The sequence below is a fragment of the Orycteropus afer genome, unplaced genomic scaffold (genome assembly GCF_000298275.1).
Source record: "Orycteropus afer afer isolate SDZICR_OR568_19922 unplaced genomic scaffold, OryAfe1.0 scaffold00291, whole genome shotgun sequence".
In the NCBI taxonomy this organism is placed as follows: Eukaryota; Metazoa; Chordata; class Mammalia; order Tubulidentata; family Orycteropodidae; genus Orycteropus; species Orycteropus afer.
In genome coordinates, this window is record NW_006921878.1 from 1,882,574 (window position 1) to 1,906,294 (window position 23,721).

Consider the following 23,721-nt stretch of genomic DNA (forward strand, 5'->3'; position numbering starts at 1 on the left):
CACGTGTCAGAGGCCTCAGAGGCAAGTGTCCGCCCCTTCTTCAGAATGAGGAAGGAAAGCCTGTTGACCACCACTGGCACCCACACTGTGGCTGGGGATTTTTCTTGCCGCCACCCACCTTCCCCGGGGGGCACCCATCTCACCTCTCAGGGTGCTTTTCGCGCGGCAACCTGCCTGGCTGGGTCGGGGCAGGTCTGACGATGGGCGGGGAGCCATGAGCCTCCCAGCCCGCCTCTCCCGCTCCTCCCCCGGCCCCGCCCTGTGCCTAGCACCCAGGCTTCTCCGACTTGGCTCCCCAGTCACCCCGAGGCAGGGAAGCTGGAGGCCCTGGGGGGTAACCCCCCGAGAAGAAAACAGCCCCTTTGCGCCAGGCTGCCTGGAGCTCTTCCCGGAGCTGGCCAGGGTGGGGCACCCTGCCCAGCGGGGTGGGGGGCCATGACATGGCGCTGCTGCCCGTGGTGTATGACGGAGGACGAGAAGACGGCGGCCCGGATCGACCAGGAGATCACCAAGATCCTTCTAGAACAGAAGAAACGGGATCGCGGGGAGCTGAAGCTGCTGTTGCTGGGTGAGTCCGGAGGGAGGGGGCCAGCTGGGCATGGAGTCCGAGTGGGACTCCCGGGCATCGACTGTGGCACCGGGAGACGCCGGAAGCCCACTTTACTGCTGGAAAGACTGAGGCTCAGAGAGGCCACATTTGCTACGGAAGGTGAGATTCCAACCCCAGGCCCAGCCACTTAGCAGGGCATCTGTGAGAGCAGAGGTGGGTCGGCCTGGTGGCCTGGTGGCAGCCCAGCTCTTGCCAGGCAGGCCCAGCCTGCCCTGCCTGCTTCTGTGTCACCAGGGGGGAATGACAAGCTCAGGTGTGCAACCCGCCCTGGGGGCTGGGGAGCCGCATGGGCTGGGTTGGCTCTGTCTCTCCCTTCATCTCCAGGGGGTTCAGGACCCTCCCAACCTTTCTCCTGTTGGTTAGGGTTTGTTCCGGCAGCTTTGCCTGTAGGAGCCCTTCTGGGCCAAGCACAGCCAAGGGGCCGGTGTTGATTGATTCACAACATATCAAGTCCCATCCGTAGTAGGAGCCCTGGTGACACAATGGTTTAGCACTCTACTGCAAACCGAAAGTTTAGCAGTTCAGACCCACCAGCTGCTCTTTGGGAGAGAGACCTAGCCATCTCCTTCTATAACGATTGCAGCCTACACAGAAGGGCAGTGTTTGCACAGGGAGACAGCTCAGGAGGCAGGAATGCATAGGAAAGAAGGACACAGGGAAGAGGTAACTGCAGGGAGGAAGTGGGAAGAGAGCTGTTGCATTGTGGGGAATTGCAGTCAGCGTCACAAAACAAATGTGTATGAACTGCTGTGTGGGAAATGAATTTGCTCTGTAAACTTTCACCCAAATCACAATAAAAATTAAGAAAAAAAAAAAAAGACCACAGCCTAGCAAACACTATGGGGCAGGTCTGCTCCGTCACGTGATGTCACTGTGGGTCACAAGTGACTTATTAAACATGACAACTACTACTGGACAAGAGGTAGAGACACAGCAGTGAACGAGATAGAAAAGGTTTCTGCCTGTGTAGGGCTCATCCGCCAATCTGGGAGACAGACATTAAGTCATAAGTAAATTAGGAAATGAAACAATTTCAGGCCGTGACAAGAGGTAGAAGGAAAAGAAAACAGGGCAGGGAAGTAGGAGTGATTTGGGGCGGTTTTGGAAGCTGTAAGGCCCCGAGACTCTGAGCTCTGAAATCCCAAGGCTCTGTCGCCAGCACACCTCTTCTGCTCACCCTACTACCTTCCCCCGCTCATGACCGACTTAACCCCAAGGACGCTAGCCTTGGAAGGTCTTTTCAGGACTCCTGGAGCCAAGAGGGCCCTGGGATGGGGGCCGGAGAAGATCCCTGGCCCCTTGAGGTTGTCAGCATCACCCCTGCCTGCCCTGGGTGGGAAGACACAGCCCAAGGAGCAGGGGAAAGACAGTGGGGAGCAGAGGTCCCTAGGAATTGCACCTTAATCCACAGCCTTTCCAACTCTAGCCTTGGGCTCTCTTGCTAAGTTAGGTAAAATCATTACTCTTTCGAGTAGATCTGGTGTGGCATGAAACTCAAACTCTGGCCCTCCGTGACCTCCATGATGTCAGCTCCCATTCTTTTCTCCCATAATTCACCTGGGTGTGTCATTTTTCCTGAAATGTCTGGTGGAACCATCTGAGCCTGGAACGGTTTTAATTGCAAATGCAATTTCGTCGCTAAGTATTTCTATCAGGTTTCTTGAGTAGGTACAGGGTTGTTGAGGTCATTCTTGACTGAGCTTTGCTCATTTCTGAAGAATTTGTCCATTTCCTCTGAGTTGTCAACTATATTGGCATAAAGTTGTTTATAATAATTCGGTCATTATCCTTTTAATATCTGTATGATCTGCACTGATGTCTCTCTCACATTCTTGATATTAGTCATTTGTAACTTTGCTCCTTTCTCTTGATTCATCAGGCTAGGTGTTTATCAAAATTGATAAAATTATTTCTCTTTCCTTGAACATCTCAAATTCATTTATTTCCACTTTGGTTCTCGAGGGCTGCTCTAATAGAAAATACCACAGGTAGGATGGCTTTAACGAACAGGAGTTTATTCCCTTACAGTGTAGGAGGCTAGAAGTCCGAGTTCAAGTGCCAGCTCTAGGGGCTGGGTGAAGGCCCCTCAACCTTGGACTTCAGCTCTGCCTCTTGCTCCCGGCCCACTGGAGCTGGTGGCTTCTCCAAACTCAGGCAGCTGCTGGCTGCTGAGGCTGACAAGCCCAAGGTTGACAAGTAAAATGGCACAGTCTCAAGATTAGCAAGCAACACAGCAGGCCACTAGCTGAAGCCCAGAGACAGTCCCCAGATTGGCAGGCAACATGGCAGGCTGGTGAACAATGACATGGCCACCTGCAGGATCGAAGCGTGCCAAAAGCTGCAGACCTTTCTCAAAGCGTCTTCTCCCATTACTGGAAGCAGAGCACATCCCTAAGGCAGCTCCTCGGCTGCTCTAGTAGATCGCACCATGGCGCTGATGACCAGTCTCATCTTGGGGAATAACTACATCCAGCTCCCCAGGCACTCAACCAGGCCCAGCCAGGTTGCCACATAACTACCACAGGGCCTTTGCACTTGTCATTCACCTTGCCAAGAGCTTTCAGTATAACCCAAACCTCTGTATGGATGGCTCCCTCACTTCATGCAGTTCTGAGCTCAAGAGTTGCCTCCTCAGAGAGGTCTTCCCTGACTACCCCAGACTACAATGACAGCCCCGTCCTTCTCTTTCCCCTTTCTCTGCTTGATGTTTTTCCATAGCACTAACTAGTAAACATTTATTGCTTTACTTTCCGTCCCTCCAATTACCCACCAAGCAACACGAGGTCAGGGGCTCTGTCTTGTTCTGTCTCAAATTCCCAGCATCTAGTACAGAAATACAACAACTTTGGCACCTGGTGCGTGCTCCATAAATGTTTGTATTTTTTAAAATAATTTATTTGTTTGTTGAGGACCTACACAGCAGGAAACACACCAACTCAGCCATGTCTACACCCACAATTCAGTGGCCTTGATGGTCTTCTGTGAGGTGCCCAACCATTCTCACCCTCATTTGCTAGGTCGTCCTTCCCCTATTAGCATGCACTCACTGCCCCCCTAAGACTTCTATCAAACCTTTCAAGTTGTTCTTGTCAATTGGCTCCCATAGAGACAGTCCTTCAAAAGGGCCGGATGTTCAAGGCAGACATTGTTCACTGCTGTTCTTGTCCTGAGATGCTGTCAGGTGGATTCTGACGCATTGCAACCCTGCACAGCAGGAACACTGCCCGCGCTGCGCCGTCGCCACGATGGTTGCTACGGTCAAGCCCATTGTCGCAGACTGTGTCAGTCCACCTTGTGGAAGTCCCCCACTTTTTTGCTGATCCTCTACTTTTCCTAGGATGACGCCCTTCTCCAGGGACTGGCCCCTCCTGATAGTATGTCCAGAGTACATGAGATGAAGCCTTGTCAATCTTGCATCTGAGGAACATTCTGGTTGTACTTCTTCCGAGACAGACTTGTTTGTTCTTCTGGCAGTCTGTGGTGTGTTTAATATTCTTTCCCAACACCATAATTCAAATGCATTAAATCTCCTTTGGCCTTTCTTATTCATTGTTCATCCTTTGCATGCATAGAGGTGTATATTTATTTGTTGTGTGTGTGTATATATATATAGAGAGAGAGTATATGTGTGTGTGTGTGTATATATATAGAGAGAGTATATATATATATATATATACACACACACACATATATATATATACATATAGAAGGCTCTATTGTTTGATCTTCATCAGTAACTGCTTCAAGTCATCCTTACTTTCAGCAAGCAAAGTTGTACATCAGTGTATCGCAGGTTGTTGACGATTCTTCCTTCAATCCTGATGCCACATTCTTCTTCATATAGTCCAGCTTCTCGGATTATTTGCTCAGTGCAGAGACTGAATAAGTGTGGGGAAAGGTGCAACCCTGACGTACTCCCTTCCTGATTTTAACCACGCAGTGTCCCCTTGTTCTGTTTGAACGACACCCTCCTCGTGTACAGGTTGCTCATGAGCACAATTAAGTGTTCGGGAATCCCCATTCTTTGCAGTGTTGTACATAATTTTTTACGATCTACACAGCCAAATGCCTTAGCACAGTCAGTAAACACAGGTCAACATCTTTCTGGCATTCTCTGCTTTCAGCCAGGATCCGTTAAACATTCGCAGTGATATCACCCATTCCACACCATTTTCTCAATCTGGCTTGAATTTCTGGCAGTTCCCTGTCAACGTACTTTGCCCATTCTTTAATTATCTTCAGCAACACATTGCTTGTGTGTGGTATTAATGATACATATATGTTTTTATAATTTCCACATTCTGTGGGATCACCTTTCTTTGCAATGGGCACAAACATGGATCTCTTCGACTAGGTTGGCCAGGTAGCTGTCCTCCAAATCTCTTAGCATAACCAGGTGAGTGCCTCCAGTGGGGCATCCGTATGTTGAAACATCTCAATGGGTATCCAGTCAATTCCTGGAGCCTTGTTCTTTGCCAGTCCCCTCAGCGTAGCTTGGCCTTCTTCCTTTGATACCGTTGGTTCTTGATCATATGCCACCTCCTGAAATGGCTGAAGATCTACCAGTCCTTTTTGGTGCAGTGACTCTGTGTATTCCTTCCATCTTCTTTTGATGCTTCCTGCCTCATTCAATATTTGGCCCATAAAATTCTTCAATTTGCAACTTGAGGTTTGAATTTTTCTTCAGTTCTTTCAGCTGGAAAAATGCAGTGTCTTCTTCCCTTTTGGTTTTCTAATCCCAGGTCTTTGGACGGTGTGGTGGTTGTGTTTGTGCGTCAACTTGGCTGGGCCTGGCTGAGTGGCTGGGCAGCTGGATGTAGTATTCCCCATGATGAGACTGGCAATCAGCTCCATGGTGGAATCTACTGGGAGCAGCTGAGTAGCTGCCTTTGGGATGTGGTCTGCTTCCTGTATATAAGGAGAAGCCTTGGGAATGGTCTATAGTGTATGGCACGCTTGGACCCTGCATGTAGCCGTGTCATTGCTCAGCAGCCTTCCATGCTCTGCCGACCTTGGGACTTACAATGGACTTAAGTTAATGGTCTGCTGTGTGGTTTGGTATTATTAGGACTGTGCCTTTTTACTTGTCAACCTTGGGCTTCTCAGCCTCAGCAGCCAGCAGCTGGCTGAGTGAAGAAACGCCTCTAGCTCCAGTGGGCCGGGAGCAGGAGGCAGAGCTGGACCCCAAGGTTGAGGGGCTTTCACCCAGCCCCTAGAGCCTGGCACTTGACTTAAAGCCTCCAAATTGTAAGAATAAACTCCTGTTTGTTAAGGCCATCCCATTTGTGGTATATTCTTGTCAGAGCGGCACTAGGAACCAGAACACAAGGTTCACTATAATACTTTACTTTGTCTTCTTGAGCCGCCCTTTGAAATCTTTTGTTCAGCTGTTTTATTTCATCATGCCCTCCATTCGCTTAAACTGCTCTGCACTCAAGAGCAAGTTTCAGAGTCTCTTCTGACATCTACTTTGGTCTTCTCTTCCTTTCCTGTCTTTTTAATGAGCTTTTGCTTTCTTCATGTCTGATGTCCTTACTGTCATCCCACAAGTCATGTGGTCTTCAGTCATTAGTGTTCAATGCATCAAATCTATTCTTGAGACGGTCTCTAAATTCAGGTGCGATATACTTGAGATCCTTCTTTGGCTCTCACAGACTTGTTTCAGTTTCCTTTAGCTTCAACTTGAACTTGCCTACGAGCAACTGATAATCTGCCCCTCAGTCAGCCGTTGGCTTGGTACTGGCTGATGACAGTTAGCTTCTCAGTCACCACTGTTCACAGATGCAGTCGATTGGATCCCTGTGTCGCCCATACAGAAAGGCCCACGTGTATCGTGGGCACCTCTGGGCATGGCCTGCTCCTGTGCCATCCTCACAGTCTTTGCTATGTTTGAGCCCATTGTTGCCACCACTGGTCCATCCACCTCATTGGGGGTCTTTCTCTTCCTCACAGACCCTCTGCTTTACCTCATGTATCGTTCTTCAGGGACCGGTCCCTCCTGGTGACACGACCAAAGTACGACAGGCAGAGTCTGGCCATTCTCACTTCTAAGGAACACTCTGGCTGTACTTCTTCAAGTCTGATTTGTTCATTCTTCTGCGAGTCCACGGTACATTCAGTATTCTTCCCCAATACCATAACTCAGATGCATCAATTCTTCCTCATTCATCGTCCAGCTCTCACATGCATATGTTGTTGTTGTTGTGTGCCGTGGTGTAAGACCTGACTCATAGCGACCCCTCCTTGGGTTTCGAGGCAGTATCACTACGGAAGTAGATTGCCCAACCTTCCTTCCGAGGAGGGGCTGGTGGGTTTGAACCGCCAGCTTTCTGGTGAGCAGTCAAGTGCCTTAGGCACTGTGCTACCAGAGCTTGAGGCAAATACCAAGCTTGGGCCAGGCACACCTTAGTCTTCAGAGTCACATCTTCACTCTTTAACACTTTAAAGAGGTCTTTTACAGCAGGTGTGCCCAGTGCAATACGTCGTTTGATTTCTTGACTGCTACTTCCATTGGTGTTCATTGTGGATCCAAGTAAAATGACAAAACTTCAATCTTTCTCCGTTGATCATGATGTTGCTTATTGGTCCAGTTGTGAGGATTTTCATTTTCTTTATGCTGAAGTTTAATCCATAAGAAGGCTGTACTCTTTGATCTTCATCAGTAAGTGCTTCAAGTGTTCTTCACTTTCACAAGTAAGGCTGTGTCATCTGCATGTCTGTATAGCTGCTGTTTGTGTTGTTGGAAAAAGGTATTTCCAATTAATAAGTCATCAGTCTAGCTGAATTCTATCCTGTGATCTCTGCTGTCGTTTCTATCACAAAGGCCATATTTTCCAACTACTGGTGATTCTTCTTTGTTTTCAACTTTCACATTTCAATCACTGGTGATAATCAACACATCTTGATTGCATGTTTGGTCAATTTCAGACTGCAGAAGTTGGTAAAAATCTTCCATTTCTTCAACTTTGACTTTAGTGGTTGGTGAGTGAGTTTGAATAATAATATTAACTGGTTTTCTTTGAGGCGCATGAATATTATCACTGACAGCGTTGTACTTCAGGATAGAACTTGAAACGTTGTTTGTGACGATGAATGTGACACTATTCCTCTTCAATTTGTCATTCCCGGCATAACAGACCATATGATTATCTGATTCAAAATGGCCAAAGCCAGTTCTTTTCAGCTCACTAATGCCTAGGATATCAATCTTTATGTGTTCTATTTCAATTTTGAACACTTCCTATTTTCCTAGACATTCCCCGTTCTGATTATTAATGGATGTTTGCAGCTGTTTCTTCCCATTTTGAGTCTTGCCCCATCAGCAAACGGAGGTCCCGAAAGATTTACTCCATCCATGTCCTTAAGGTTGCCTCTACTCTGAGAAGGCAGTTCTTCCCCATTTATATTTGTGTGTCAGCTTGGCTGGGCCTGGTTGAGTGGCTGGGCAGCTGGTGGTAGTTATTCCCATGAGGAGACTGGCAATCAACTCCATGGTGGGATCTACCACAAGCAGCTGAGTAGCTGCCTTTGGGACGTGTTCTGCTTCCTGAATATAAGAAGAAGACTTGGAAATGGTCTCTAGCTTATGGCACCTTAAACCCTGCATGTAGCCATGTCATTGTTCAGTGGCCTGCCATGCTCTGCCAACCTTGGGACTTACAATGGACTTAAGTTAATGGCCTGCCATGTGGTTTGGTAACATCAGAACTGTGCCCTTTTACTTGTCAACCTTGGGCTTGTCAGCCTCAGCAGCCAGCAGCTGTCTGAGTGAAGAAAAGCCTCCAGCTTCAATGGGCTGGGATCAGGAGGCAGAGCTGGACCCCAAGGTTGAGGGGCTTTCACCCAGCCCCTAGAGCCTGGCACTTTGAACTTGGACTTAAAGCCTCCAAACTGTAAGAGCATAAACTCCTGTTTGTTAAGGCCATCCCATTGGTGGCATATTTTTCTAGTCAGAGGGGCACCAGGGAACCAGAAGACCCAGTCATATTTGGAGCGCCTTCTCCTGAGGGGCTTGTGGTCCTGCACTGTAGCAGACAGTGTTCGTGGCTCTTCCTAAGCTACTCATATTCGTTACCAGTTATGTTAAACTGTCGTTTGTTTAAAGAAGACTTCAGGGGCTATTTCTGGTTTAAGTTTTAAAGATTATCTTAGGACAATTGTTTCAGGTGGTCATCCAGCCTCCATGGCTCCAGAAGCTTCAATAACTGTTTTTAAATGAATGAAAAAGAAATGAATGAGCAAATCCTGTTTCAGGGGTATTTTCCTCAGAGGCTATACTCCATCTTCCTGTTGCTAGGGACACCCCTTATCCACACCATTCTGACCTTTGCTCAGCCAGCCGCCAATCAGAAAGCTACTTCTACTGGCTCCTGGGGGGTCTGTCCTTGTCCCCAAGCACTGACGGTGGCACTGTTGATTGCGCTTTGGATCATCACCCTCCCAGTTCTGAGGGTCACTTCTGCACCTTCCTTTCTTCTTGAAAACAGGTGTGGAATCCAAGTCTCCCCTACCCCCAGAGATGGCTAACTGATCTTTTTCAGGAAGAGGGTAAGAGAGCTGGGGTCTGTCTTTGGCCTGAAGGAGGACAAAAAAAATTTAAAAAAAGACAGAATGAAGCTATTGAAGTACCAGCTCTGCCCTTAGCAATCTGAGGCAGGTACTACTTGTATCTCCAGGTGGGGAAACTGAGGCTAGAGAGAGGAAGTAACTTGCCCAAAGTTGCACATCCAGAGTTCGAACCTAGAATTCTGATTCCAGAGGCCATGCTGTTGACCACCCTGTTACTCTGCCTTGGCAGAGAACCAGAGAACAGATGGGGAAACTGAGGGAGGTAGCAGGCTTCGGGTGGGATCCACAGCCTGAATGAGACGTAGAAGCCCAGCCTCCTGCCCCTTGATGCCCAGGTCCGGCTCCCTGGGGCGGTGGCCGTGGGTGGGAGGCACCAAGCCTCCGAGGGAGAGCCAGGGGCGGCCCACCTCGTGATACCCAGCACTTGGCACGACTCCTTCCCGCTTTCGCCTGGTTCCACTTCCTCGTTCACTCCAGGAGGAAGCAGCCACTTCCTGTCCGGGCTTTGTGGCCGGGCCAGGTTGCAAATGGCTCTCCAGCCCCCAGCCCCATTTGGGCGCAGGGGTTTCCGCAAGCAGACCACTTCCCTCATTGCCACCCAGGAGCTTTGGGGCAGCCATCAGCCCCAGCGGGGGTGGGGGGTGCCAATGAAATTCCCAAAGTTTGGGTTGGGACCCATTCTTCATTCCTCAAGTCCATTCAGTAGATTGTGACCAGAATTATTTTTAAAAAATGTATTTAAAAAATAACCGATTTAGTATGGTAAAATACATACAAAGAGCTCTTTCCCGGTCGCCGCTGATTTGCACGGAGGCAGAAGCCTGAGTGCGTTCAAAATTCATCTCCATCCACGATCCTAGTGCTACCAGAGGTGAAATGGACATTACTCTGGCCGAAGACCTGCTTCAGCCTCAATGGCCTACTCATTGCCATAGTGTCGATTCCGACTCACAGCGCCCCTAGAGGACAGAGTGGAACTGCCCCACAGGGTTTCCAAGGCTGTCAATCTTTAGGGAAACAAAGCCCAAACCAAACTCACTGCCGTGGAGTCCATTTGGACTCACAGCGCCCCTAGAGGACAGAGTGGAACTGCCCCAGAGGGTTTTCAAGGCCTGAGGCATTTTGACTGGAACTAGAAGGCTGGCGGTTCAAACCCATCCTCAGAAGGAAGGTTGAGCAATCTACTTCTGTAGAGATAGATACTGCCTTGGAAACCCAAGGACGGGCCGCTATGAGTCGAATCTACTCAATGGCAGTGAGGTTTTTTGTGTGTGCGTGTGATCCTTAGGGAAGAAGGCTGCCTCATCGTTCTCCCGCAGATCAACCTGTGGGTTCGAACCGCAGATTCTTAGCTTAGCAGCCAAATGCCTGAGATGGCTGAGCACGTGGATTCAGGAAGCTGTCTCAGACGAGCGCCACGCCCATCTTCGAGTGGCTGCATCCAGCTGCGAGGAGCCTGTGTGTGCCAAGCTAGTGGGGCGCTTGGTGCTGAGCGCTGTGTCAGCCTGATGTCAGGGCGAAGACAGCAAGAGCTTGGGGGGAGGGAGGGAGCTCTGCGGAACTGACAGGGGGGAAACTCCGGAAGCGCTTGGATGCAGTCGTGTGCTTGTTAAGGACTATGGCGACCAATCTCAGGCCGAGGATGGGATGGGAGAACATTTCACAGGCAGGAAATGAACACATGAAAAGCTTGGCTGCCCTGTGGGGCAATTCCCCTGTCACATGGGGTCCCTATCAGTCAAGTGGACTCGACAACACCCAACAACAACAAAGAATATATAACAGAAAATGTCCCATTTTAACCTTTTTCTAAGTTCCATTCAGTGGCAGTAATGACATTCATGAGTTCCCAGGCGGAGCAGACGGTTAACTGCCCAACCAGCCTAACTCTTGGCTGTCCACACCCACCCAGAGGCCCCTCAGTAGGCAGGCCTGGCGGTCTGCTTCCCAAAGCTCACAGCCAGGAAAACCCTGTGGAGAGAGCCAAACAAAACATTGCACACGGCTCACCAGGGGCCAGAGCCAACTGGACGGAGCCATTGTGACCACCACCGCCCGCCACCATCCATAAGCAAAACATTTTCATCCCCCCAAACAGACAGGACTTTTTTTTTTTTTTTTTTTAATGAAAAAGAACAGAAGGGAACAATTAGTGCATCTCAGCAAAACAAAGTTAACTGTTGCTTTGTGACACTTGTTTTTTTTATACTTTTGGGGAACGCTAAATCTAAGAGTTGGAAGATGCCTGAGGGGTCACAGGATCCCACCCCGTGCCGTAGTTCTAAGTGCCACCTTCAGCGGCACCCACGTGAGTAGTCTAAGGTCCCTGTGCTCGGCAGTTTGGGTTGCGCTGCTACGGAAAGGCTGGTGCTTCGAACACCTCCAGGGCAGAAGAAAGTCCTGGCAATCTGTTTCTGTAAAAATGGCAGCTGAGAGCGAAATAAGTCAGTCACAAAAGGACAAATATTGTATTAGTCCGTTATTGTAAAAGTTAAGGAAAGGTTTATGTATTGGAGGACATTTTCTTTGTTGGTTACCAGGGGTGGGGAGGGGAGGGAATGCTGATAGATAGAGATAAATATTGATTTGGGTGAAGAGAAGGGCAATGTACCAAATGTGAGTGACCAATATGGCAGCATTGAGGATGAGAAAGACAGAGAGAGTTACATGGGCAGTACAAACAACAAATATGAACCCCTTTGCATATACAATACTGAGTTGTCAGTGAAAGCAAACATGGGTATAGGGACGGATAGATGGGTGAACAAGCTAAACAATTAGGTATGTCTAAATGGAGAGTGTATCCAAGATCATATACAGGGTTGGCAGACAATGGGCCTATAAATTCATGTGAATGATTAGAATTCCCAGGTGTATAGTAGAGCTGACAAGGGGCAAGGCTATGGTCATTACTTGGTCACAGCCAGCTACCCAGAGGGACCGAGTAGTTGATCCTGCGGGCTTGGGACCATAGTCACAGGGGACATCAAGCTCAATTGGCATAACATACTATACAAAACATTGTTCCACCTACTACTTTGGCGAGTAGCGACTGGGACCTTAAAAGCTAGGAAGCTGCCATCTAGATGCAACAACGGGTCTCTCCTCGTCAAGAAGAAAGAAGAAAACCAAAATTAATGGAAACAATCAGTCCTAGCGACTGGTACACCATCCTATCTGCAACCTATACAACTATGAGACCAGAGGAACTAGATGGTGCCCAGCTACCACTGCCATCCACTTGGAAGGGATGTAGGAGATCCTGCATAGAGAGGGAGAACAATGTGGAACAAAACTCAAAATCATTTGGAGCCAAAAAAAAAAAAAGAAGGTGGGGACCAGGTTTGCTGGTCCAATGGAGCCTGGTGTAACCACTGAGACTATGGCCCCTAGCTGCCCTTCAGGTCTGGAATTGAACCCACAACTGTGGTTTCCAGCCAAACAAAGTACAGGCATGTGAGTTAAACATTTACCTCAAGTAGACACACGCCCTGGAGAGAACAATCATGGGAGAAGGAAGGGCTGCTTATGCACAGGGAGATAGCTCAGGGTGCAGAAGAGTGTGAAGGGATGGGCACTGGGAGGAGGTAACTATGGGGAGGAAGTGGGAGGGGAGCTGCTGCATTGTCAATTTTGGTCAATGACATGAGACAAAGTATATGTGAACTGCTGTATGAAAAGTGAATTTACTCTGTAAATCTTCACCCAAATCCTAATAAAAAAAATAAAAAATAAAATAATAATAAGAAAAAAAATGGCAGCTGAAAACCCGGCAGACTGCAGTTGTACTCTGTAACACATGGAGCCACCAGGAGTTGCAATCGACTTGTCAGTAACTTATATAGGAGCCAGCTAGTTTCCAAGTCTCCACGGAAACATCCCACTAACGAGCATTCTGATGAGGCCTCACCCAGCCCTGCGTTGGCCAGGTCCCATTTACTTGATGAAGGGGCCGGACTTGGGTTAACCACCTGGGACAGTCCCTTTGCCTCTCTGAGCCAGTTGCCTCCGCTGTGAGTTGTAACATACAGGGACTCTGTGGGGACTAGGGGTCCCTGGGTGGTGCCCACAGTTAGGCACACAAGTACTACCCAAAAGGTCGGGGGTGCCTGTCCAGCTAGGGGTGCTGCAGAGAAAAGGCCTGGCAACTGAGTTCCTAAAACTCAGCCGTGGAAACCCCTACGGAGCACAGTTCTGCTCTGAGACACACGGGGGCATCAGGAGTCAGAGGCGACTCCACAGCAGCTGCTTTTGTTTCTTTGTTTGTTTTCCCTTCCACTTTTGTGAGGATTGAATGGGGCCTCAGTGGACGGTGAGATTCACTGTGACGATGAAGGATGATGGGGTGATGAGAGCGTGGTGCATTCCTGGGTATCATCCTTCAAAAGCCCAGGGCAACTATTGCCTTGAGAACATCTTTCAACCTTAACCCCAAAACATCCCCTGAAATCTTCGCACAAGTAGTCGTGTGCAGTGGAGTCGATTCCAACTCCCTTGACGGAGCAGATCTGCCCACAAGAGCTTAGCTTGTAATGAGAGAATGTCTGCCTTGAACGCTATGCTTTTGGAAAGAACTGCTTCCATGGGGTCATATTGACAACAGCAACTTGAAAGGTTAGATCGGAAGCTTTGGGGGCAGTGAGTTCATGCTCATGGGGGAAACACCTCAGAAGAGGGTGAGGATGGTGGCCAACTGTCCAACTGTCCCCACTGTCACTGAACGATGCAGGGAGAAATTATTGATGGAGCATGTTCTGCTCATCTGCCCGTGTGTCCTACTGTGGTGCCTTGCATGTTGCTCTGAGGCTGGAGGCTGTGTCACTGGTATTTCAAATACCAGCAGGGTCACCCATGATGGATGGGGTTCAGTGGAGATTCCAGACTAAGACAGACTCAGAAGGAAGTGGCCATTCACTTCTCAAAGAATTGGCCAGTGAAAACATTATGAATAGGCATGAAACACTGTGTGATATGTTACTGCAAAACTTTATGAACAGCCCTGAAACATTGTCCAATATGGTGCCAGAAGATGAGCCCCTCAGGTCGGAAGGCGCTCAAAATATGACTAGGAAAGAGCTGCCTCCTCAGAGTAGAGCGACCTTAATGATGTGGATGGAGTACAGCTTTCAGGATCCCCATTCTGACGTGGCACTACTGAAAATGGGAAGGAACAGCTGCAAACATCCACTAATAATCAGAACGTGGAATGTACAAAGTTTGAATCTAGGAAAATTGGAAGTTGTCAAAAATGAAATGGAACACATAAAGATCAATATCCTAGGCATTAGTGAGCTGAAATGGACTGGTTTGGGCCATTCTCAATCAGACAACCATATGATCTACTGTGCCGGGAATGACAAATCGAAGAGGAATGACGTGGCATTCATCGTCACAAAGAATGTTTCAAGATCTATCCTGAAGTACAGTGCTATCAGTGATAGGATAATATCCATATGCCTACAATTGCCTAAGGCATGTGACTGCTAACAAGAAGGCTGGTGGTTCAAACCCACCAGCCACTCCTCAGAAGGAAGATTGGACAATCTACTTCCATAGTGATACTGCCTTGGAAACCCAAGAAGGGGTTGCTATGAGTTGGATCTGACTTGATGGCAGTGAGGTTTTTTTACAAGGAAGACCAGTTAATACTACTGTTCAAATTTATGCACCAACCACAAAAGCCAAAGAGAGGAAATTGAAGATTTTTACCAATTTCTGCAGTGTGAAATTGACCGAACATGCAATCAGGATGTGCTGATTATCACTGGTGGTTGGAATGCAAATTTGGGAACAAAGAAGAATCACCAGTAGTTGGAAAATATGGGCTTGGTGATGCTGGAGATCACATCATAGAATTTTGCAAGACCAACAGCTTATTCATTGCAAATACCTTTTTTCAACAACACAAACAATAGCTATACACTTCACCAGACGGAGTACGCAGGAATCAGATCGACTACATCTGTGAAAAGAGGTGATGGAAAAGCTCAGTATCTTTAGCCAAAACAAGGCAGGAGCTGACTGTGGAACAGACTATCAGTTGCTCATACCCAAGTTCAAGGTGAAGCTGAAGACAATTAAAATAAGTCCACAAGAGCCAAAATATGACTTTGATTATATACCTACTGAATGTAGAGACCATCTGAAGAATAGATTTGATGTGTTGAACACCAATGACCAACAACCAGAGGAATTGTGGGATGACATCAAGAACATCATCCATAAAGAAAGCAAAAGGTCATTAAAAAGACAGGAAGGGAAGAAAAGACCAAAATGGATGTCAGAAGACAATCTGAAACTTACCCTTGAACAGAGAGTAGCTAAAGCAAATGGAAGAAATGACAAGATAAAAGAACTGAACAGACCTCAAAAAACAGCTCAAGAAGACAAAGTCAATTATTACAATGAAATGTGCACAGACCTGGAGTTAGAAAACCAAAAGGGAAGAACATGCTTGGCATTTCTCAAGCTGAAAGAACTGAAGAGGAAATTTAAGCCTCGAGTTGCAATATTGAAAGATTCTATGGGCAAAATATTGACTGATGCAGGAACATCAAAAGAAGATGGCAGAAATACACAGAGTTACTGTACCAAAAAGAACTGGTCTATGTCCATCCATTTCAGGAGGTGGCATATGATCAAGAACACTGGTATTGAAGGAAGAAGTCCAAGCTGCAATGAAGGAATTGCCAAAGAACAAGGCTCCAGGAATTGATGAAATACCCATTGAGATGTTTCAACAAACGGATGCCATGTTGGAGGCACTCACTTGTCTATGCCAAGAAATTTGGAAGACAGCTACCTGGCCAACTGACTGGAACAGATCCATAGTTGTACCCATTCCAAAGAAAGGTGATCCCACAGAATGTGGAAATTATTGAACAATATCATTAATAGCACACACAAGTAAAATCTTACTGACGATAATTCAAAAACAGTTGCAGCAGTATATCGATAGGGTACTTCCAGAAATGCAAGCTGGATTCAGAAGAGGATGTGGAATGAAGGATATAATTGCTGATGTCAGATGGATCTTGGCTCAAAGCAAAGAATACCAGAAAGATGTTTACTTGTGTTTTATTGACTATGCAAAGGCATTCAGTTGTGTGGATCATAACAAATTGTGGATAGCATTGAGAAGAATGGGAATTCCAGAACACTTAATTGTACTCATGAGGAACCTGTACATAGATCAGGAGGCTGTCATTTGAACAGAACAAGATGACACTGCATAGTTTAAAATCGGGAAGGGAGTGTATCAGGGTTGTATCCTTTCATCATACTTATTCAATCTGTATGCTGAGCAAATAATCCAAGAAGCTGGACTATATGAAGAAGAACATGGCATCAGGATTGGAGGAAGATTCATTAACAACCTGTGATATGCAGATGACACAACTTTGCTTGCTGAAAGTGAGGATGACTTGAAGCACTTACTGATGAAGATTGAAGAATACAGTCTGCAGTATGGATTACATCTCAATATAAAGAAAACAAAAATCCTCACAACTGGACCAATAAGCAGGATTACTATTGTAATTTATTAATGGAGAAAAGATTGAAGTTGTTATAAATTCCATATTCTTTGGTTCCACAATCAACACCCATGGAAGCAGCAGTCAAGATATCAGATGACATATTGCATTGGGCAAATCTGCTGTAAAAGACCTCTGTAAATTGCTGAAGAGGAAAGATGTCTCCTTGAAGACTAAGGTGCACCTAACTCAAGCCATGGTATTTTCAGTCACCTCATACGCCTGTGAAAGCTGGACAATGAATAAGGAAGACTGAAGAAGAGTCGATGCTTTTCAACTGTGGTGCTGGCGAAGAATGCTGAAAGTGTCATAGACTGCTAAAAGAATGAACAAACCTGCCCTGGAGGAAATGCGGCCAGAATGCCCCTTGAAAGCGAGAATGGCCAGACTCGTCTCACCTACTTTGGTCATGTTGTCGGAAGGGACCATTCCCTGGAGAAATATGTCAAGCTGGGTGAAGTGAAGGGTCAGCAAAGAAGGGGAAGGCCCTCAAAACGAGATGGACCGACACAGTGGCTGCAATGATGGGCTCAGGTACAGCAGGGATCGTGAGGCTGGAGCAGGACCGTGCAGTGTTTCGTTCTTTTGTACACGGGGTCGCTATGAGTTGGAGCTGACTCGACCGCACCTAACAACAACTGCTGTGTGTATTCTCAACAGTGACAAAGTAAATTTTTTAATTAAAAAAAAAAAAACCCTCTGAGTCCTAGCTCCCCAGCTGCCTGACCCAAGGTTGTCCTCTCCACAGATATGAGACTAAGTTTCCCAAAATGAAAAATGAAGAGTCGCTGCTCTCTCTTAGGGATTAATGTGAGGTGGTGCACATGGGGTTCTTAGCACATCGTCAGCACCCCATACAGGGGATGTGAGCTCACAGCCCCTTCCACAGACTAGCAACTCCTCGCCAGGCCCCAAACCCCCAGAGCTCCAAAAACCAGGTCTCCTGAAGCTTCTCCATGGGACTCCTAAGGAAATGGTGGCGCTGCATGCGGATCTCACAGACTCCACATTCATATGTTCCCACTACCTCCACTGCTGGTTCCGACTCACAGCGCCCCTAGAGGACAGAGTGGAACTGCCCCACAGGGTCTCCAAGGCTGTCAATCTTCACAGAAGCAAAGCCCAAACCACACCCACTGCTGTGGAGTCCATTCTGACCCACAGCGCCCCTAGAGGACAGAGTAGAACTGCACCACAGGGTCTCCAAGGTTGTCAATCTTCACAGAAGCAAAGCCCAAACCACACCCACTGCCGTGGAGTTGATTTTGACTCACAGCGCCCCTAGAGGACAGAGTGGAACTAGCCCACAGGGTTTCCAAGGCTGTATAAATCTTTACCAAGGCCATCTGCCTCATCTTTCTCCCACAAAGTGGTTGATGGGTTCGAACTGCCGACCTTTCAGTTAGCAGCCAAATGCCTTAACCACTGCACCATCAGATCCTCTCCATATGCTCCACTGCTGAAATACTAGTGAGTTTGATGATGGGGTGTGACCCCAGACCCTGCCAGGGGTGCACGGCCCATGTGCTGTGTCCACTTCCTAAAATCGATGAAATTCTGGAATCTGAGATGCACACAGCCCGACACCTGTGGGAGTTTTCTTTTTTTTGTTTTTCCTTGTTTAGTAAACTTTATTTTGAAATAATTTAAACTTCACAGAACAGTTGTAGAGTGGTACCAAGAGTCCCTATCTACCCTGCACCCAGCTTCCTGTGTGGTTAACATTGTCCCCACCCACCGCCCGTGCCTTGACCATGAACGTGGCTGCCTCATCAGTAACACAACTCCGGGCTTCGCTGGGATTTGACTGCCTTTTCCACTGAGTAGGAGAGCCACCAGCCTCGTTCTTTCTGGTCCACATGGCATTTAACGTGCCCTGCCCTCCCCCCGTACTTTTTATCTTGAGATCATTTCAGATTTATACAAAAATTTCACTGGAATTCCCCAAATGTTAACATTTTATCACATTTCCTCTTTACCTCTCCTCTCTCTCTGTATATATAAACCCATAATATACATTTATACATACAAATTCATATATATATATATATATATATATATATATATATATATATGGAGCTCTGGTGGCCCAGTGGTTAAAACATTGGGCTGCTAACCAAAAGGTTGGTGTTTGGAACCCACGAGGCTCTCTACCGGAGAAACATGAGGCAGTCAGCGCCTGTAAAGATTGACAGGCTTGGAAACCCTGTGGTGCAGTTCCACTCTGCCCTCTAGGGGCGCTGTGGGTCCGAAGCTACTTGACCGCAGTAGGTTTGATTTGGGCTTTGCTTCCGTAAGATTGACAACCTTGGAAACCCAATGGGGCAGTTCCACTGTGTCCTCTAGGGGCGCTGAGAGTCGGAATGGACTGGATAGCTGTCGGTTTGGTTTGGTTTTGGACACATATATATGATAAGCTGAAAAAGAAAACCAAACCCACTGCCATCAAGTCAATTCCAACTCATAGCAACTGCCACTGGGTTTCCCAGGCTGCATGCATCTTTACAGAAGCAGACTGCCTCATCCTTCTCCGGCAAAGTGGTTTAACCACCAGACCTTTTGGTTAGCAGCAAAATGCCTGAACCACTAATAATAATACATGTACATAAACCAAAGCAAAACCGAGCAGTGTTGCCGTGGAGTTGACGGTGACTCAGCCCCACGTGTCTCCGGGTACAGCGCGGCTCCGTAGGGCTGCCAGTGGTTAATTTTTCAGATCACTAGGCTGTTCTTAGGCATTGCACGATGGACTCAAACCTCCCTTTTTTGTTTTAATTGTGATTTGTAATTATCTTTTTTTTTAAATTGTGATGTATGAAAGTTTACAGAGCAAATTCACTTTCCATGCAGCAGTTCACATACACTTTGTCTCATGATATTGACTGCAATTTCCCACAATGCAACAGCCCCCTCCCACTTTCTCCCCATAGTTACCTCTTCCCTGTGTCCTTCCCTCCATGCACTCCTGCCCCCTGAGCCATCTCCCTGTGCATACACAGCCCTTTTATTCTCCCATGATTGTTCTCTCCAAGGAGTGTATCTACCTAATGTAAGTGTTCACCTCATATGCCTGTCTTTTGTTTGTCTGGAAAGCACAGGAGTAAGTTCAGTTCCAGACCTGAAGGGCAGCTAGGGGCCATAGTCTCAGGGGTCTCACCAGGCTCTATCAGACCAGCAAACCTGTTCTCTAATGATTTTGAGTTTTGTTCCACATTGTTCTCCCACTCTACCCAGGATCTCTTACATAGATCCTTCTCTGAGTGGTTGACAGTGGTAGCTGAAACCTCCTACTTTTGATCAGCAGCCATGCCCTTAACAGAGGGATTTCCTATACATACACACATACCTATCTCTGTATATGTCCATATATGTATTTTGGCCCTTGGGTGATACAAATGGTTAACACGCTGGGTTATTAACTGAAAGGCTGGTGATTCGTTGAAAACCCTACAGAGCACAGTTCCACTCTGATGCACATGGGGTCTCCATGAGTTGGAATCAAATCAACAACTGGTGGCTTGTATGAAACTAAACCAAACCCATTACCATCGTGTCAATTCCGACCCACAGAGCCCCTAGAGGACAGAGTGGAACTGCCTCACAGGGTTTCCAAGCCTGTCAATCTTTATGGAAACAGACTGCCACCTCTTTCTGCTGTGGAGAGCTGGTGGGTTCGAATTTCCAAGCTTTTAGTTAGCAGCTGAGTGTTTTAACCACTGCACTACCAGGGCTCCTTGGTGGTTGATGTATGAATTTTTCATTTATCTAAAGCATGATCCTGTATATAACTGATTTATGACATATATTTAGTACACACACACCAACTTTTGTTTTTCTGAACTGATGTAGGTTCCTACCACCATGATGCTTTTTCAGCCCTAAATAGCACGGTGGGTTTCTGGGCCCGCCTCAAGCAGGAAGCCCAGCACCAAGATGGAAATGCCCTCTGTGGCAGTGAGCAGTGAGCAGGCGGCGGTGCCGGCCCTCACCCACAGACCCTCACCACCCTGGCCAGTTTCCCATTTTCCCCACGAATGTCTTTATGGCAAGAGAAAAGCATCGGTTGTCTTGGACCACAAGAACAATAAACCTGTTTCACATCTGGGGAGACTGAAGCCCTGAGTGGGAGGTGGCCACTGTGTGCTGGTGAAGTGCGGATTGGGGGTGTTGGTGGGTGGAAGGCAGAGAGTCGCCTGACGAGAACTGCTGGAGAGACAGTCAACATCCTCCTCTCTCGCTTCCCACCCCCCCACCCCTGCTCCCTGGTCCCCTTCCACCCACTCCCGTTTCCGCATTCTGGATTCCAACCAGGCACCTCTTCCCTTTTTGTTGTGTGTTTTTCCAGTTCCTTCTGCATCAACCCTCAGACCCCACATCCCAGGGGAGGCAGGAAGGCATCCCCCGCCCATCCTCCCTGGCCCATGTCCACCAGGAGCCTCCTGCATTAACTACTGCCCTCAGACCCCACGTCCCAGGGGAGGCAGGAAGGCGTCCACCCAGCCCTCCTGACACTTGCTGCCCATTTTGCAGATGCAGAAACAGAAGCACCCAGAGGCTGAGGGGTTTTAGAATTTGGACAACAGGGTGCTATCCTCAGCCTTTGAGTTTCAAGTCTTGGGATCTTTTTATAAAAAAAAAAAAAAAAAAAACTTCCAAAAGATGGAGGAATAGACAGACAAGCTACACAGACCCTCTTCAACAAAGAAAAGAAAAACCAATTGACAGAGATATAGAAGATAATCCTGGAGCCCTGAGCTTTGAAAAGAACTATACAGAAGTGGATTAGGCACCAACTAGTGGAAAAACCTGAACGAAAATGGGACCTAAGAATAGGCTCTGTTTGCCAAGGATGACAGGGACATATGGGAGGCTGACAACGTGAAAGGAGACAGGTGGTGAGTGTATAAGTGCTGCCAACTAGTGAATAGAGGAGCACAGCACAGTACCCTGCTTGTGTAGATAACATACAAACAAAACAAAGAAAATTAAAATCATGGGCAAGTTACTCCAACATACAATCACCAATTAAATATAAACACAAAAACATCACGATGCCTTGGAGACCACAGAGCATTACAGTCCACACAAAGAAGCAAGATAAAGCAGGAGAAACAAGGGACCAGGATACAGACCCAAAACACATCCCTGAGGAAGATGCAGCATTGGAACTCCCTGATAAGTAATTCAAAAGAATTATATTTTGGTACCTTCAATGAATTGAGAGACAGATCAAGAAAAACACTGACAAAATTGAGGAAAACACAGAGAAGACCCTGGAACAATTTTGAAAGACAATACAAGAACAAAATGACAAAATAAATGAAAAATTAGAAATGATACAAAATTTATGGACAGAAATCCAGAATATTAATACTAAATTTTCAGAAATAGATAAGACATAATGGGCAAAGGAGTAGAACTGAATCAATGGAAGGCAGAATTAGTGAGATTGAAGGCAAACACCTCAACACTTCTTTGGAAAGGGAGCAATCAGAAAAAAGATCAAAACCAAAAGAAGAAAGCCTAAGGTTCATGTGGGATACCATCAAAAGGAACAACCTATGTGTCATCAGAATTCCAGAACAGGAAGAGACAAATAAAACTAGAGAAAAAATGGTTGAAGATTTGTTGGAGGAGAATTTTCCTGGTATGATGAAAGATGAGAATATATCCATTCAGGAAGTCCAATGAACCCCAAACAGGATAGACCCCAAAAGAAAATCACCAAGACGTATCATCATCAAAATCATCAAAACCAAAGACAAAGCAAGAATCCTGACAGGAGCACAGGAAAAACAAAAAGTTGCTTACAAGGGGCAACCAATAAGACTAAGCTCAGATTTCTCGGCAGAAACCGCAGGTGAGAAGGCAATGGGATGGTATATATAAAACCCTGGAAGAGAAAAATTTCCAGCCAAGAATTATATACCAAGCAAAATTGCCCCTCAAATATGATGGTGAAATTAGGACATTTCCAGCTAAGCTGAATGTAAGGGAATTCATTAAAACCAGAGCAACCTTACAAGAGATGCTAAAGGGAGTCCTTTGGACAGAGAACCAACAACAGCAAACAACAACTGACCATTAACACCCATGGTGACATAACCCAGAAACCAACCCAGTTATGGAAGTATCCAAAGTAAATAAGCCTACAAGATTGTAAACAGGGTAGTGGAGACATCAATTGGCACATGAGGACAGCTAGAAACCAAAAAGAGGGAAAAAACTGTGTCATTACAGAACTTCTAAATGATGGTGAAGTCAAGACAACTATAAGAAAGAACGGACTGTTCTAAACTTGGGAAGAAAACTATAAATCACAGGGTAACCTCAAACAAAAATGATAAACCTTTATATAAAAATGAAAAAGAGGACCAGCACAAATATTTAGCAAATACTAAAACAACAGCAACAAAGGAAGTGATAACACGATTCATAAACAAAACAAGCTCAGCACAGAAAATTATATGGAACAAAATAATCAACACCATGAAAAAGCATGTAACAAAATGATAGCAACAAATTCATACTTGTCAATAATTACATATCTGGCAAGGGACTTATCACTAAGATTTATAGACAACTCCAGTACCTCAACAACAAAAAGATTAACAATCCAGTTGAAAAATGGGCAGAAGACATGAATAGACACTTCACCATGGAGGATATTCAGGCGGCCAGCAAATACATGAAGAGATGCTCATGATCATTGGCCATCAGAGAGATGCAAATGAAAACAACAATAAGATACCATCTCACCCCAGCACTGATGGCAAGGTTCAACGAGACAGAAAATAACAAATGCTGGCAGGGATGTGGAGAGATTGTGACTCTCATACACTGCTGGTGGGACTGTGAAGTGATACAACCACTGTGGAAAGCAATATGGTGGTTCCTTAGAAAGCTGGAATTGGAGATACCATTTGACCCAGCAATCCCATTACTAGCTATATATCCTAGAGGGGTGAGAGCCAGGACAGGAACAGATACATGCATGCTCATGTTCAT

The 23,721-nt window shown here is 46.6% G+C and overlaps 1 protein-coding gene across 1 annotated transcript in view; it reads left to right on the top strand.

The window, feature by feature from the left end:
- Nucleotides 1-435: 435 nt before the first annotated feature.
- Nucleotides 436-23,721, top strand: part of GNA15 (G protein subunit alpha 15) — a 39,714-nt gene continuing 16,428 nt past the window's right edge. The window contains exon 1 of the mRNA XM_007951017.2: nt 436-568. Coding sequence (XP_007949208.1) covers nt 436-568 — 133 coding nt within the window. The remainder of the gene's footprint in view (nt 569-23,721) is intronic.